Genomic DNA, 13556 nt, shown 5'->3' with positions numbered 1-13556 from the left:
AGACAGTCACACTTGTTTAAAATGGAACTGCAAATTGTCATTAAAACATTTCCCCAGCTCAGTCTAAGGGGCATGTAACTCCTTTGAAAATGAATAATCCTTCGACTTATCGCTGGCAAAGCAAATCTGTTTAGCATGTACGGGTATCTAGTTCAAGAAAACTTTTTGCCCCAAAGGCTGGACAGGAAAAACAGAAAAGTAGAAAATAAATAATCATGACAGTTTTGTGCCTGGCAACAGATTATCAGATTAACAAGAGTTTTTTGCTCCTTTGGGATAATTGCCAGGCATTGTTGGTGAAACAGTCACCAACAATATCTCATACCACTTCAGACTTCAGATTCCTGCACACTTAAAAAAAAAACATATACTACCTCTTTATTTTAATTCACTTGAAATATTGAACACAATTATTCAGTCATTCATTATTCATTTTCTACCGCTTTTCCTCATGAGGGTCGCGGGCGAGAGGCGGGGAACACCCTGGACTGGTCACCAGCCAATCACAGGGCACATATAGACAAACAACCATTCACACTCACATTCATACCTATGGACAATTTGGAGTCGCCAATTAACCTGGCATGTTTTTTTGGAATGTGGGAGGAAATCGGAGTACCCGGAGAAAACCCATGCATGCACGGGGAGAACATGCAAACTCCACACAGAACCCTGGTCTCTTAGCTTTGAGGTCTGCGCGTTAACCACTTGTCCACCGTGCCGCCCACTGAATATAATTAATTGGTCAATTCCTATTTAAAATTTTGTATTTTGGATGGTAACATTTTGATAGTGGTGTGTGAAAAAGTGCTTAACTGTTTTGGCCATTTTTAGCATCAACAACTGCAGTCAATCATTCGTGATAACTTGCCATGAGTCTCTTAATTAGTCCCTTACAGCCCTGTGGAGGAATTTTGGTCCACTCATTTTTGCAGAATGTTTGTAATTCAGCCACATTGGAAGTTTTTTTCGAACATGAACCGCCTTTTTAATATCATGCCAGAGCATCTCAGTAGGATTCAGGTCAGGAACTTTGACTAGGCCACTTTAAAGTCTTCATTTTGTTTTTCTACAGTGATTCAGAGGTGACTTGCTGGTGTGTTTTGGGTCATCGTCTTGCTGCGGAAACAAAGTTGGTTTCAGTTTAAGGTCACAAACGGATGGCCAGACATTCTCCTTAGGGATTTTTGGCAGAGAGCAGAATTCATGGTTGCATTTATCACAGCAAGTCTGGTGTTCATTTTTTTAATGCTATGTTACTTTTATGCCAGATAATAATGGGACACACTTTCCAAATAGTAAATGGTCTCAAAGCGTTTTGACACTGTTTTGAAAATACCGACTGGTGACACAGCGGTTCAGTATTTCGCCCAAGGATACTTCATCATGATCATGTGAGGATGGAGTATCAAAACTGCAATATTCAATTGATAATATTACAATTTATTGCAATTTATTCAATTAATTTATACTATGTGACACCCTGTGTGTATTCTACCTGCCCCGCCTCCACCCTGCAAGACAAAAGGAGACTGTGTGGCTGACAAAAAAATCTCATTCCCGTCTGCTGACACACCCAACAGTTCCTATTATATCATCAACTTCCCAAATGAGGATAGGTCTGCCACGTTACCTCACCTTGTACTCCATTACCAGGTCGAAGACCTGCACCTGCCTCTCCAGGTGTGAAGGAAGACCCTATTGATGCACTGCTAATGGCTTGCCAGAAGGAGAGGGCACTCCATGCAGCTGCACACTTCATAGCCATCTATCTTCATGTGCGTCAGCATTTAAAGAGGATGCTCGCTATTTGTTCACTTCCAAAGTGTGGACGTATTTTCAACAACATGTTACATTACGGAACATGAGTAATGTCTTTTGTTAATATGGTCTGAGCTTCAATGAGGCATGATAATTAAAAGAGTCAATCAATTACTGAGGGAAATGTGCTTAATTTATTGCTCTATATATTTTAAAAATTGTAAGCGATCACAGCATGCCAGGGGCTTCATGGTGGTGGCAAAGTAATTGATGAATGCATCCCACTTGAGAGTAGAATACATTATCGCCAGTCAGATAAACTTACAAAATAGGTGCATGCAAGCCAATCATGCTTTTGCGCCACTTACTGCCGGTTGGACCTAGGAAACAACTTTCTACATTCCGAAGCACATGACTCAGTGGCGGGGCTATGGGGTTGTTATTTCATGTGTACAAAGTTCTAATAGTGTTAAAAAATATATCGAAAAAAGGTTTCTATGCTACGTTTGATATTAAATCACTTATTCACAAATACACTTGTCTAATTCAGTTATTCAATTAACTGCAATTAACTCTAAACTAAATCAAAAGCTTTCATTTCGGTCAGTATTACTAATAATTACAGTTAGTATTAGTATTACTGTTTTATTAGAGAGAATCAGTTAATGCAAATATTTTCCAAATTGCAAATGAAACATATTAGTGACTTTTGTTTAATAGGGCAATTGACTCCCGTATCTGACAAATCCAAAAGCTGCCTATGATCCAGTTTCAAACACAATTTTTTCATTCAGTTATTCGCTTAATCTTTCCTTCTTGACCTTGAAACCTCTGAATTGTTGTTCACTTCCACCTGACCTTCAATATCTCTGCGCTGTTCATTTTTCCATTTCTGACCCATTTACTTCCTCCATGCTCATCTCTGGTGACAGCACCCGATTGACATTAGTGACATTACAGTGTAGAAAGGTTAATTAAGACCAAATAGTCCCTCTGCAATAGTAACTCTGCACCTCCTGCTCAACACTCCAATGTACTGTTAATGGATCACTAAACAGACTGAGTGACATTATAATAACATTTAAACACTGTCAAAAAATTCTGTGAATGGTGACTGTTATTAATTAAATTCATACAAATTGTCAAAATGGCACTAACCAGTATGTGGAACCCAGATGCAGAGATGATAAGATTCAAAGTATAACAAAAAATACTGTATTTATTAATACAAAAATTGTCCTCACATAAAGGTAAAATTTTAACAACGAAAATTGCAAAGTCGTGTTAAAGACTTACAGCAAAAAGTACAAAATAGGAACCAAAAAACACAGCTGGAGAAACCAAACGGAAAATAGCTACTCACACTTTGCACACGGTAAAAAGCCAGGACAAGGTACACTGAAAAAAAGAGAAACAGTGGGTCTTTGAATTTACAAAAGTAAAGTTTGTATATGCAACACAATTGAATTATATTCTGCTTGGGAACGTGATTTAGTCAAGCAGACTTAAGTTGTTTTTGGATAATGTTGAACATGCTAGTTTCTTTCATGTAAAATGAACTTGATCAAATTAAAAAAACAAAGTCAATGTAATCGAGTTTAGTCCCACCCGGAAATGGAAAACATTCAAATATCGACAGGACATGTCATTAACCACTCCGGAACAGAAGTTGGCGCTGATGCGCCGATCTTTGGATGGCAAATAACCAAGAAGAAGATCACTAAGCCCGCGAAAGTTGGCTCGTGGAAAAAATTGCCATACTCTGCGGCAGCAAGCCACGGACCAGTCACCGAAAAAGTAAGGTCTTCAAATGTATATGTTTCTGTTCTAGTAATTTGGGTGATAGTTAAGTAGAACGCTGTTCTCAAACAGTAACACAGCAAATATAACAATTACAACGGCATGTTAACGCTAGCTATTAGTGTGTATGTATAGCCTTGATATTTGCATCAAGTTGGGGAACGTTAGCTAGTGACAACCACCAGCCGGCGGCAGCTCGCTGGAGGGCTTTAGCCCGATGCTAATTGATTAGCTCGCTATTTACTAGTAACTAACTAACGAAGTGATGAAAATAAACGGAGCGCCGACTGTTTGGACAGTCTGTTAGTACAATTAACCACACAGCAAGCCGTGTTATTTATCCAGTATTTACATGAAAAATTATCCGAAATTCAAAAACACCGCAAACACAGACGGATTTCAGTGATTGAATGAGCTAGGTGTTTGCAGGCGACCGCCAGCAGTCAGCTGCCAATCAAAGTGACGTCGCTCTTCATTATGCATGATTTTAGATTGGGAGTCAGAAACTGGCACCGAAGGGTTTTGACGCGCTGGGAGTGAGAATGTAATGTGGGAAATAAGAACTAGTACAAAGTACAAAGTTAGGGCATGTTTAGGACTGTTTGTGTGTGTGCTTTAGATAATCCTATCCTTACTTGCCATTGTGTTTAGAAAGTGTAATCAAAGTTAATGTCTGCATCTAGCACCTTTGCTTTATGATTGTGTGTGATTTATTTATTTATTTTTTATTTCACAGGTTCACCGTCTACATCATACATATTCAGAAGGCTCTATAGTAAGTGCTCTCATATTACTTTAAGCCCTAAATTTGCATTTTCATTTACCTTCAGATACATTTAAAAATGTTTATTATTATTATTGATAGAAAATGTTATTTGTATTTTCGCATTTGATTATACTTGAAAAAACAGACTTGCGTTATCCTGCTGGTGTAAACAAGCTAGTGTTAGTCCTTGTGTTTGAAAACATATCAATTTATTTGGACATGATAGCAGGTTTCCATCTTGTTTTGAATTATGGTATTGCCATGAGCCTTTTTGTTTCAATTTGGCTTGCACATTGTGGATGAATGATATGACTAATGATGAACTTGATGTATGTTACAGGATTAGGTGCAGGGAATGTGGAGTTGTAAGGGGTGCACAGAAACTGTAGCAAGTAGGTCCAAGCTTTTGCACCACAGCAGAAGTTAATTTTTGCCCAACATACCCATCAGCAGAAACTGAGGACAGTCTAGAAGCCATGCGGAAAGCTTTACTCTTGGATGTAAGGAAGAGGAACAACCGAGAGGTTGTCAAGCTCAACATGGAAAAGACTTTCGCATTGAGAAGACATGAGGTTGTTCGTGATGCACCGATGGTGGATGATTTCATGGCGAGATGGCCTGCTTTGTTTGAAGTCAGTGAGGTAAGGCTGATCTCATGCTGGGTTTTCATCTTAGATTTGCTGTTGATTAAATGAAAAGCTTGTATGCACTGGCAAATTGCTAATGTACCTGATAGCACATCGTTTGTATGTGCTTCATCTCCCTCTTGCCTGTCCTGGTCTGCTTTGTGTGATGGTGACATTCTCCCTGAATCCTCTGTGCTTTTTCAGATCAACGCTGAATTCAAGAGAATCACGACTGTACCACTTCAGTCCAAGTTCTTTTCTCAGGTGGACCTCCACACTGACAACTTGACAAGGCTGTTCCAGAAGAGAGGAGGACAGCTAGGTGAACGGCTCAAAAGAATCACTGCACAAATTGCCAATGTAAGTAATGCAGGGCTCTCGCAATCAAAAATTCTTTCTGCTATTTTGCGTTTACTTTTCATTTTTGTCCTTTCACTGTTGCATCCTTTTGTATCATCTTAAACTGTTCCTCTGTTTCCTTATTTATCTTCATATTTGTCTACCTCCTCTTTCTTTTCTGTTTTTTTCCTGTTTCTATTTTCTACTTCCTCTTTTTCTAAGTCCCTTCAGTCCTCCTCTCACATGGAGTACACGGCAAGGCTCTCACAGTCATAGGAAACTTGCATACATAGGAAAAGAAATGTGCACCCATAGGACAGTTTATACCAGGAGATTAAAGCGATATTCTACTTTGCCAGATTAGTCCACTAAATATGTACTCTCCTCCATTCTGATGTGATGAGTGAAGATCTTCAGTTCACAAAACAATGCTTGAGTTTTAGGAGAAAGAGGGTAGCCTCATCCAGTACAATGGCAGTGAATGGTGACCACAGATGAAACGTTAAAAAAAGAACACAAAACGTCTCCATCCTGCTTGTGTGGTGTAATCAAGTGTCTGTGAGCCACAACATTAAAAATTGACCGTGAAAGATGCCGTTTACACCATGTTTTTAGCCTAAATGTCAACTGTAGCCTGTAGCTGGATGTCAAGATGGCGTCGATCTTGCGAGGCTTCCGCATTTTCATCCATTGAGAGATATACGAAGTCTCACATATTACATATTTAGTGGATTAAACTTACAAAGTGGAGTATCGCTTTAAGGCACATGTGGTGAATTAAGATGCTAATCTAGAAATGTCCTTTCAGTGTGATGATGTAGATGCTGGACGAGAGTGCATCATTAAAGGAGTCTGTGTCTACATGGGCGAAGATCCAGATAACCTCCTACAGGAATATGTGGTATGTATATGAATCGGTGCTTGTGTTCTTCTTCCACTCTTCTCTTGTTCCCATTCTTGATCATTGTGTGGAAATTGTTTATTGATTAAAAGAATATAGTATATTCTGTTTTTTAAGTCAATTGTTTTACTGTTTCATAACCAAAAATCATTACAGTGTTTCTTGTTGCTGGTAAATGAACTTACAGGTAGAATAGAAGGTTCTCAAGACTTGTTGTGAAATTCATTAAATATCTGATTGCCTGCCAACAGTCTGATCTGTGCGCGTGTGCTGAAAAAGAGTCCTGTGTTGTCTCTAAATTTGCCTCCATTCTAACTTTGACCTTACTAGATCGAGTGTCACTATTTTGTTTATCCTTTTCTCGATGGGGCTTGGTGATTAGGTTTGACTTACCTAACTTCTTTACTTACCTTTTGTCTGTTTTGCACAGAGCCTGGATCAGAACACGATCAACAAGGCCATTGAAGACACTACAGTTGGTATATATGTTGTCAAAGAACATGCTTCAAGTGATGAAGCAGAGGACATTGGCATTGTTCTTGAAGGCATCAAGGTGTTACAAAACCTTGATAATGTAGCATTAGGTGTTGCTGTTTTATTTGGATTGATGTATGCGCTGAACCTCAGCTATCCTGCTGACCTCCGCTACACTTTTGAGGTAATTCAAAAGATCTGGATGGAACTGGATCGAGGGAAACTTTCCAACAGAGCACTTGCTCTGAAAAACAGGCTCCATCAGTGAACAGTTCAGACTGGATTGACTGCACTTTTTTAAAGTTTTGTTTCTCAGTGACAAGTTTATGCAGGATTTATTGCTTTTTGTTTACAAACCTGTTACTGTTATTATGTTCTATTTGCTCTTGAGGATGCACTGGATGCTCAAGCTCACATTATATTTTTGAATGTACTGTGATAGGTTCAGATTATCTGCTGTGAACCTGGTACTCTGAAAAAAGTTAGATTATTTGTAAGATGAATCCATTGCACTTCATGCAGAATTTACTTTTAATTCATTTTTGTTGTGAATTTACTGTGAAAACTGTTTTTGTGTTTTAACGTGATTTGTATTTTCAATATTTGTGTTTTGAAAGTTGTGTTTTTATGCTGAAGTTAAAGCTGCACTGAGATCACGATCAATACACTACATTTTGTCAATACAATCAGTTTTGATTTTTGTATTTGCACACACAATTGTCTACAATGTATTTGACTGGCTTTAACAAATCAAGTTAAATTTAGAGACCTAACTTGTGTTGTAAGGACATAATAAAATTGCTTTCAAGTTATATAATACATTTAAATTATATTAGCATTAACAAATCAAGTTAAATTTAGAGAGCTAACTTGTGTTGTAAGGACATAATAAAATTGCTTTCAAGTTACATAATACATTTAAATTATATTAGCATTAACAAATCAAGTTAGAGTTGCATTTGAAAAACAGGTATCTGAACATGAAAAAATTACTTTCATATTACTCAATTCGTTGGTGTTAAATCAACTTGATTCTTTTAAATACTCGAACGTAATTGAAATATTTTGATTTAACAAGTAATAATTCATTGAGAAGAAGAATGAAATTTTGTCAGTCATTCACATTCTCATCATGTGGGACCGATGTACACATTAAAATCAAGTAAATCCAAAGGATTATTTTTTTCAGTGTAAGCAGTCGTTTGTTATTTCTTTACATGGAGCAACTTCTTCCGAAAAAATATTTTCTGAAAATGTTTTGTCATTAAAACATAAATTTCTTACAGTGAGGCGCAACATGTAAGCGTTTTACAAAAATATGTTCCAAGTGCATGTGTGCAAAACCTACAAAAGTGCTTTCAAGTGTAAAGAAAAGTGCATAGTAGCATAACAACAAAACTTTGGAACTAGTATCCTAACAAACAAAAAGGACGTAGATGAAAAGTTATGATGTGGAGGTGGGAGTTGGGAGGCTAACAGTCCTGGTTTCAGCGATCATTCGAGACATGAGCGTCTCATCCCTGGTGTGGCTCGACCGCCTCCATCCATTTTGTTCTGTGTGTGTGTTGCATTCTCTCCTTGAATTCAAGTTGTTGAGAAAGTTAAGCAGTCCCACGAGGGCTGGACCTGAAACTTGACCCAGCTGCAGCAGACAACACAGACCTTAGACTGCACCATCAGCTATACTACGTGATATATACATAAATACTGTATCGATTTATATTATCACAATATGAAAATAACCACTAATGAAACGGAAGAATCTATACACGGAAGACAAACTTAATATTTATACAACATGTATAGTATGGAGGACCAAAACTGCCAAAATAATAAATAAATAAATAAATAAAAGTGAAAATAAAAACAAAAATGAAAAAAAAAAATCAAAAAATTAAATACACAAAAATAAATATAAATGGAAATAAAAACAAAAATAAAAAAATATATACATAAATAAATAAATCAAAGCAAAAATAAATACAAAAATAAAAAACAAGATTCAAAAATTTAAAATAAATACAAAAATAAATGTAGAAATAAATACAAAAATAAATATATAAATAGAATTACATATCAATAAATAAAAAAAGCACTCTACTCTCATATGTATTTATTTCATGCTGCAGACAATGTCAGCTTGAAATGCAGAAGGAAAAACTATTCAAATGAGGGGGCGGTCCTAAGTGTGTCTCAGATATTTCGGATAATGCTTCCCCGGATTACCTGCTTTTCCGGGTGGAAGCCTTATTGGAGCCTGATCTCTCTCCTCCCCGACGAAGCTTTTTCGCACTCTCATGTCGATCAACCAATAGGCGAACAGTTCAACCCAAGACACACTTAGGACCGCCCCCTCATTTGAATAGTTTTTCCTTCTGCATTTCAAGCTGACATTGTCTGCTGCATGAAATAAATACATATGAGAGCAGAGTGCTTTTATTTATTTATTGATATGTAATTCTATTTATATATTTATTTTTGTATTTATTTTTAATTTTTGAATCTTGTTTTTTATTTTTGTATTTATTTTTGCTTTTATTTATTTATTTATGGATATATTTTTTTATTTTTGTTTTTATTTCCATTTATATTAATTTTTTTGTATTTAATTTTTTGATTTTTTTTTCATTTTTGTTTTTATTTTCACTTTTATTTATTTATTTATTATTTTGGCAGTTTTGGTCCTCCGTAGTATAGAGGTCAGAAAAGTGTAAAAAAAAAAAAAAGCATAACAGGTCTAATTTGAGAAACCTTAGTAAGCAACGCTACTCTGAGGAAAACCTGACCAGGCTTCAAAATTAACAACACAGAAAAGCACATGAATAAAATGATGACAGATAACTAAATATGTAGGCTAGGAGGGGTATGAATTTTCTTTAGCTTTGCTTTCATTTTCAAGCTATATCTCCAGTGGGATCTTATGCTTTGATCATGAAACCTGTAATGCGCTCATGCAGATGCACTCTTGACAGTACGAAAAGAGGCAACTGTTGGGCAAAGGCAAAGCGAGGGACTGAGTAGAAGATTAGATATGCAGAACATGGACGTCAAAGGCAGAAAAAGAAGATAGTGCTGCAGGCAGCATATGAAAATAATGGCTAGTCTTAAACTTGTTACTAGTTACACCGATATTCCACATGCCTGAGCATTTGGAATACGTCAGACGACACACTTACAGCATCAAATATCAAATATGCATTGTGTGAGCTAAACAACAACCACAAAAAAACTAAATTATGCAGTTTTTGTAATGATTCTACATGTTTTATCCAGCAGTTTAAATGTTTTAATTATTTTCCCCAAGATAACGTTCATATTTATAATAATATACAAGCAAAACACTCATTTTATTTAATGTTTTTTTATTCTATTTACTTTTCCATTGGGTGTGGCAGACAAACAAAACCAAATGGAATTACTGATATAATTTTCCCCAAATGGCTTGTCAATAAATAATCCCCTCTGAAAGTGTATTAAAACTTATGTTAAGTGTATTTAAAAAAAAAAAAAAAGTGTATTCAACGTACGTATGTGTTCTCCCAGAAGATGGAAAGGAGGAAAAGCCAGTGTGTATTTTTTGTGATAGTTTTTTTTAGTTTATTGAAATCAACAAACAGCATTGCTGGCTAGATCTACATTTACAAACAACTCATATGAAAGACACGTTTATGCTCTACTGAATGAATACATGAATGGATCGATGATTCGTAACGATTTATCGATGGATCGATGCATCAATTTGTGTCCAGGACATTTATCGATCTAAAATAATCTCAATGGATTTAATGGATACTAGGAAAAAAAGTTACTGAATCGATTCAAAGTTACTTGAATCATATCAACAACCAGGAATTGTGATACGAATCTAATCATTATTAAAACACATCGTTACACCGCTGGTTATACTCCAAAATTCCAAAGGAGTCATTGCCTCATCAGCCATAAACCTCACCACAGGCCACTAATATCCGTACATATCATAAATATACTGTATATAGTATCCCCTTATGTCATAAACACTGCAATTGGTTTCAGGGGCATATGGGCGAATTGATGGTTGAAGCATGATTCTGACTAAGGAGGAGGGAGGCTCTGAGGGCAGGTATGAATAATTACTTTGAAGAATGCAAAGCTGAAATATTTTCATTACTTACCTCACTAATTTGTAGTACACAAGAAGAAATTCAGAAGCGGTCTAATTTGCTATGCAACGTTTGTTTATTGATCCGATGCTGAAGTGTGTTCAATACTTATGTCATTGACAATATTACGTCATCCTAATATTAGGAGTGAAACTCATTTGTGTATTTGAATTAAAAATGACCGACTATCGGAGCTGTGTGATCCCGTCGATCCCATGTTGGCCCAATGACTATACTGTAATAAACATATTGTAATTGCCAAAGGATAATGGGGTAATGTATATACCAAAGCTTTTCTGCAAACAAACCATTTAATGCTAGGAGTCCACTAGGCCGGTACCAATTGGTGCCAAAGATTAGCAAGCCACTATGCGCCAGTCACATAATCTTTGGCGAAAACTGGCACCAACTGGCACCAACTGGCACCAGCACAATGGACTCCTCGCATCATTGCTGCAACTTGGCTCGTGCCATTTGGTTCCACTTGGTGGACACTTTGCGCTTGCTTGATGCAAGTGGCGTGACTAAGATTTTATTTTATTCATTTTTTTTTACAAAGATTTTTTTTAAATGTCCCCGCCAAACTCAATTTTTGCCGCCGTTACTGCCCACCACGAGCCAGTTGGGAGACAGTTTGAGCCACTGCACGCCACTAGGCACCTTATTGGCGACACCAGGCGCCACAGCATATTGCATTGCCGCAAACTGGCACCAACTGGCGCCGGCCCAGTGGACTCTTAGCATAAAGTAGAGTAAATCATGAAACTGACGTTTGCACACATAGGGAACCCACTAAGCACACCTAAAGAGTATTAAAAGGCATTAAAAACAGACCCACTGTGCTTGTTCGAGCAATGGATGGTGATTTATCCAATACCCCACAAGTTTTTCTTTACTTTTGTATTCAGCTTATATGAAGCAAGCTTGCACAATTTGGAATAACCACTATTTAGTCTCACTATATATATTATCAGCCGTCATAAATTATGACATACCATTAGAAAAGTTAGCCAGGTTTGCATTAAAATGTAATATAAAGGAAATGGTCTCTTTAATTCTAACGATGATACAGGACAAAGTTTGGTTGGTTTAATTCAGGATGCCAATGCATCCTCAAGGTTACTCCTATTCTGGAGAATATGTATGTATGACCACAAATGCACTTTCATGTATCCTCTATGCAAGTGTTTCTCTCATCGCCGACTGTATAATACATCAGGAGTCAGCTAATATACCAGAGGTGTGCTATAATACTGGAAAGATCTCTGCCATCTTATGTATATGTGGATTAGTGTTTTCATCAAATAGGCTTTGGGTAACTCAAAGATAATATTCTTCAGTTGGCCTTTGCTTACTCCTGGGCCCCGTTTCACGAAGCAGGTTCAACCAACTCTGGAGTCTAACCCTGAACTCTGAGTTGATCTACTCTGAGACAGGAAACTCTGACTTACGGGTTTCAGAACAGGTGATTTCAATTGGTTCAATCAACACAGAGTTTGTTCACTCTGAGTTAAGCGCGTGCACCACGACTTTAAAAAGCCCTGATCAATGGAGCCCCGTTCCCTCGATTCACCATGGTAACGAGTGATAAGAAAAGATCGTCATATTTCAGTCCTCTGGAACTGGATATATTAATGCGGTCATACGGCGAATTTGAAAGCGTTTTTAAAAAGAAAAGCAACATTGAAAGCGTTTTTAAAAAGAAAAGCAACACGGCTGCAGCAGCGAAAGAACGCGAGTCGGCGTGGGAGAGTTAATGCTCGAGTCAATGCGTAAGTTTACATTTATTATATACATTTATGCAATCACAATAATATTAGGCTACAGATGCAAACAAGTAGAATGGTGTTACAGCTACAATTTATGTCACTTAGATGTAATCCCACCGGCGAAAAAAGAACGTGGAAGCAGTTGAAGATGAAATATAAAAACATTGTTCAAACAGGTAAGCCCTCAGCATAACAGTCAGGGTGCCTCTTTTTAATCATGTTTACCACTAAATATCATTCAGCGGCTGTTTCAGTGTGCATTATCTCCAAAATAATATTGTTTTCACACACATACATGTCCTCGCCTGTATACAGTTAAATCAGACATATGAAAAGCAACATCTAACTTCTACTCAGCCAGTGGAATTCATGTGCAACTGTATAATGTCATCCTTATGTGTTCCCAGCTACCACTAAAAGAAATCTACAAAGTGCGTTTATTAAAAACAGTACAAAAAACAGAAAAAGAAATGGTGCTGCTGGACCGCCAGATAACTAAAACGGATCTGGAAATTGAATTATTAAAACACAAGTTAGAGGTGGGTGCATGGTCATAGGTGAATTGTGTTGATGATTGTAACAATTAAAAAGTAAGAAACCATTTTTTTTTCTTATTTGTAGGAAACAAAGAAGACCAAATGAATTTTTTTTTGTCTTTCTGTTTATTTTACTGCTGTTGGTGATGGTGATTATGAAAAACGACCAAACTGGCTTTAAACACGCGCGACAATGAATGAATCACACCGGAGACAGAAAGAAACTCGAGGTTCATTGAAGAAAACCTGGTCCCGACCAGGTTATGTTCACAGAGTCTGTTGCCATAGTAACTGACACCGAGGTTAAGTTACCTCTCTCTGTGAAACAGGCTGGAGTTACTCCTCTGTCTCTGGTTTGACTTACCTCCCTTTTTGAAACGGAAAACTCAGAGTTTCCCTCATTTCAGGGTTAACATACTCCGAGTTTTCACTAAACCTGCTT

General features: G+C 37.1%; 1 protein-coding gene across 1 annotated transcript; it reads left to right on the top strand.

Moving 5' to 3' along the window:
• Nucleotides 1-4118: 4118 nt before the first annotated feature.
• LOC131130862 (uncharacterized) lies at nucleotides 4119-7216 on the top strand. Its single transcript, XM_058074939.1, has 5 exons — nucleotides 4119-4336; nucleotides 4668-4968; nucleotides 5158-5313; nucleotides 6101-6193; nucleotides 6624-7216. The coding sequence occupies exons 2-5, from the start codon at nucleotides 4804-4806 to the stop codon at nucleotides 6933-6935; spliced, it is 726 nt and encodes a 241-aa protein (XP_057930922.1). The 5' UTR covers nucleotides 4119-4336; nucleotides 4668-4803; the 3' UTR covers nucleotides 6936-7216.
• Nucleotides 7217-13556: the final 6340 nt, after the last annotated feature.

Source organism: Doryrhamphus excisus, chromosome 6, assembly GCF_030265055.1.
Source record: "Doryrhamphus excisus isolate RoL2022-K1 chromosome 6, RoL_Dexc_1.0, whole genome shotgun sequence".
In the NCBI taxonomy this organism is placed as follows: Eukaryota; Metazoa; Chordata; class Actinopteri; order Syngnathiformes; family Syngnathidae; genus Doryrhamphus; species Doryrhamphus excisus.
This window is presented reverse-complemented; position numbering and strand designations above follow the sequence as displayed.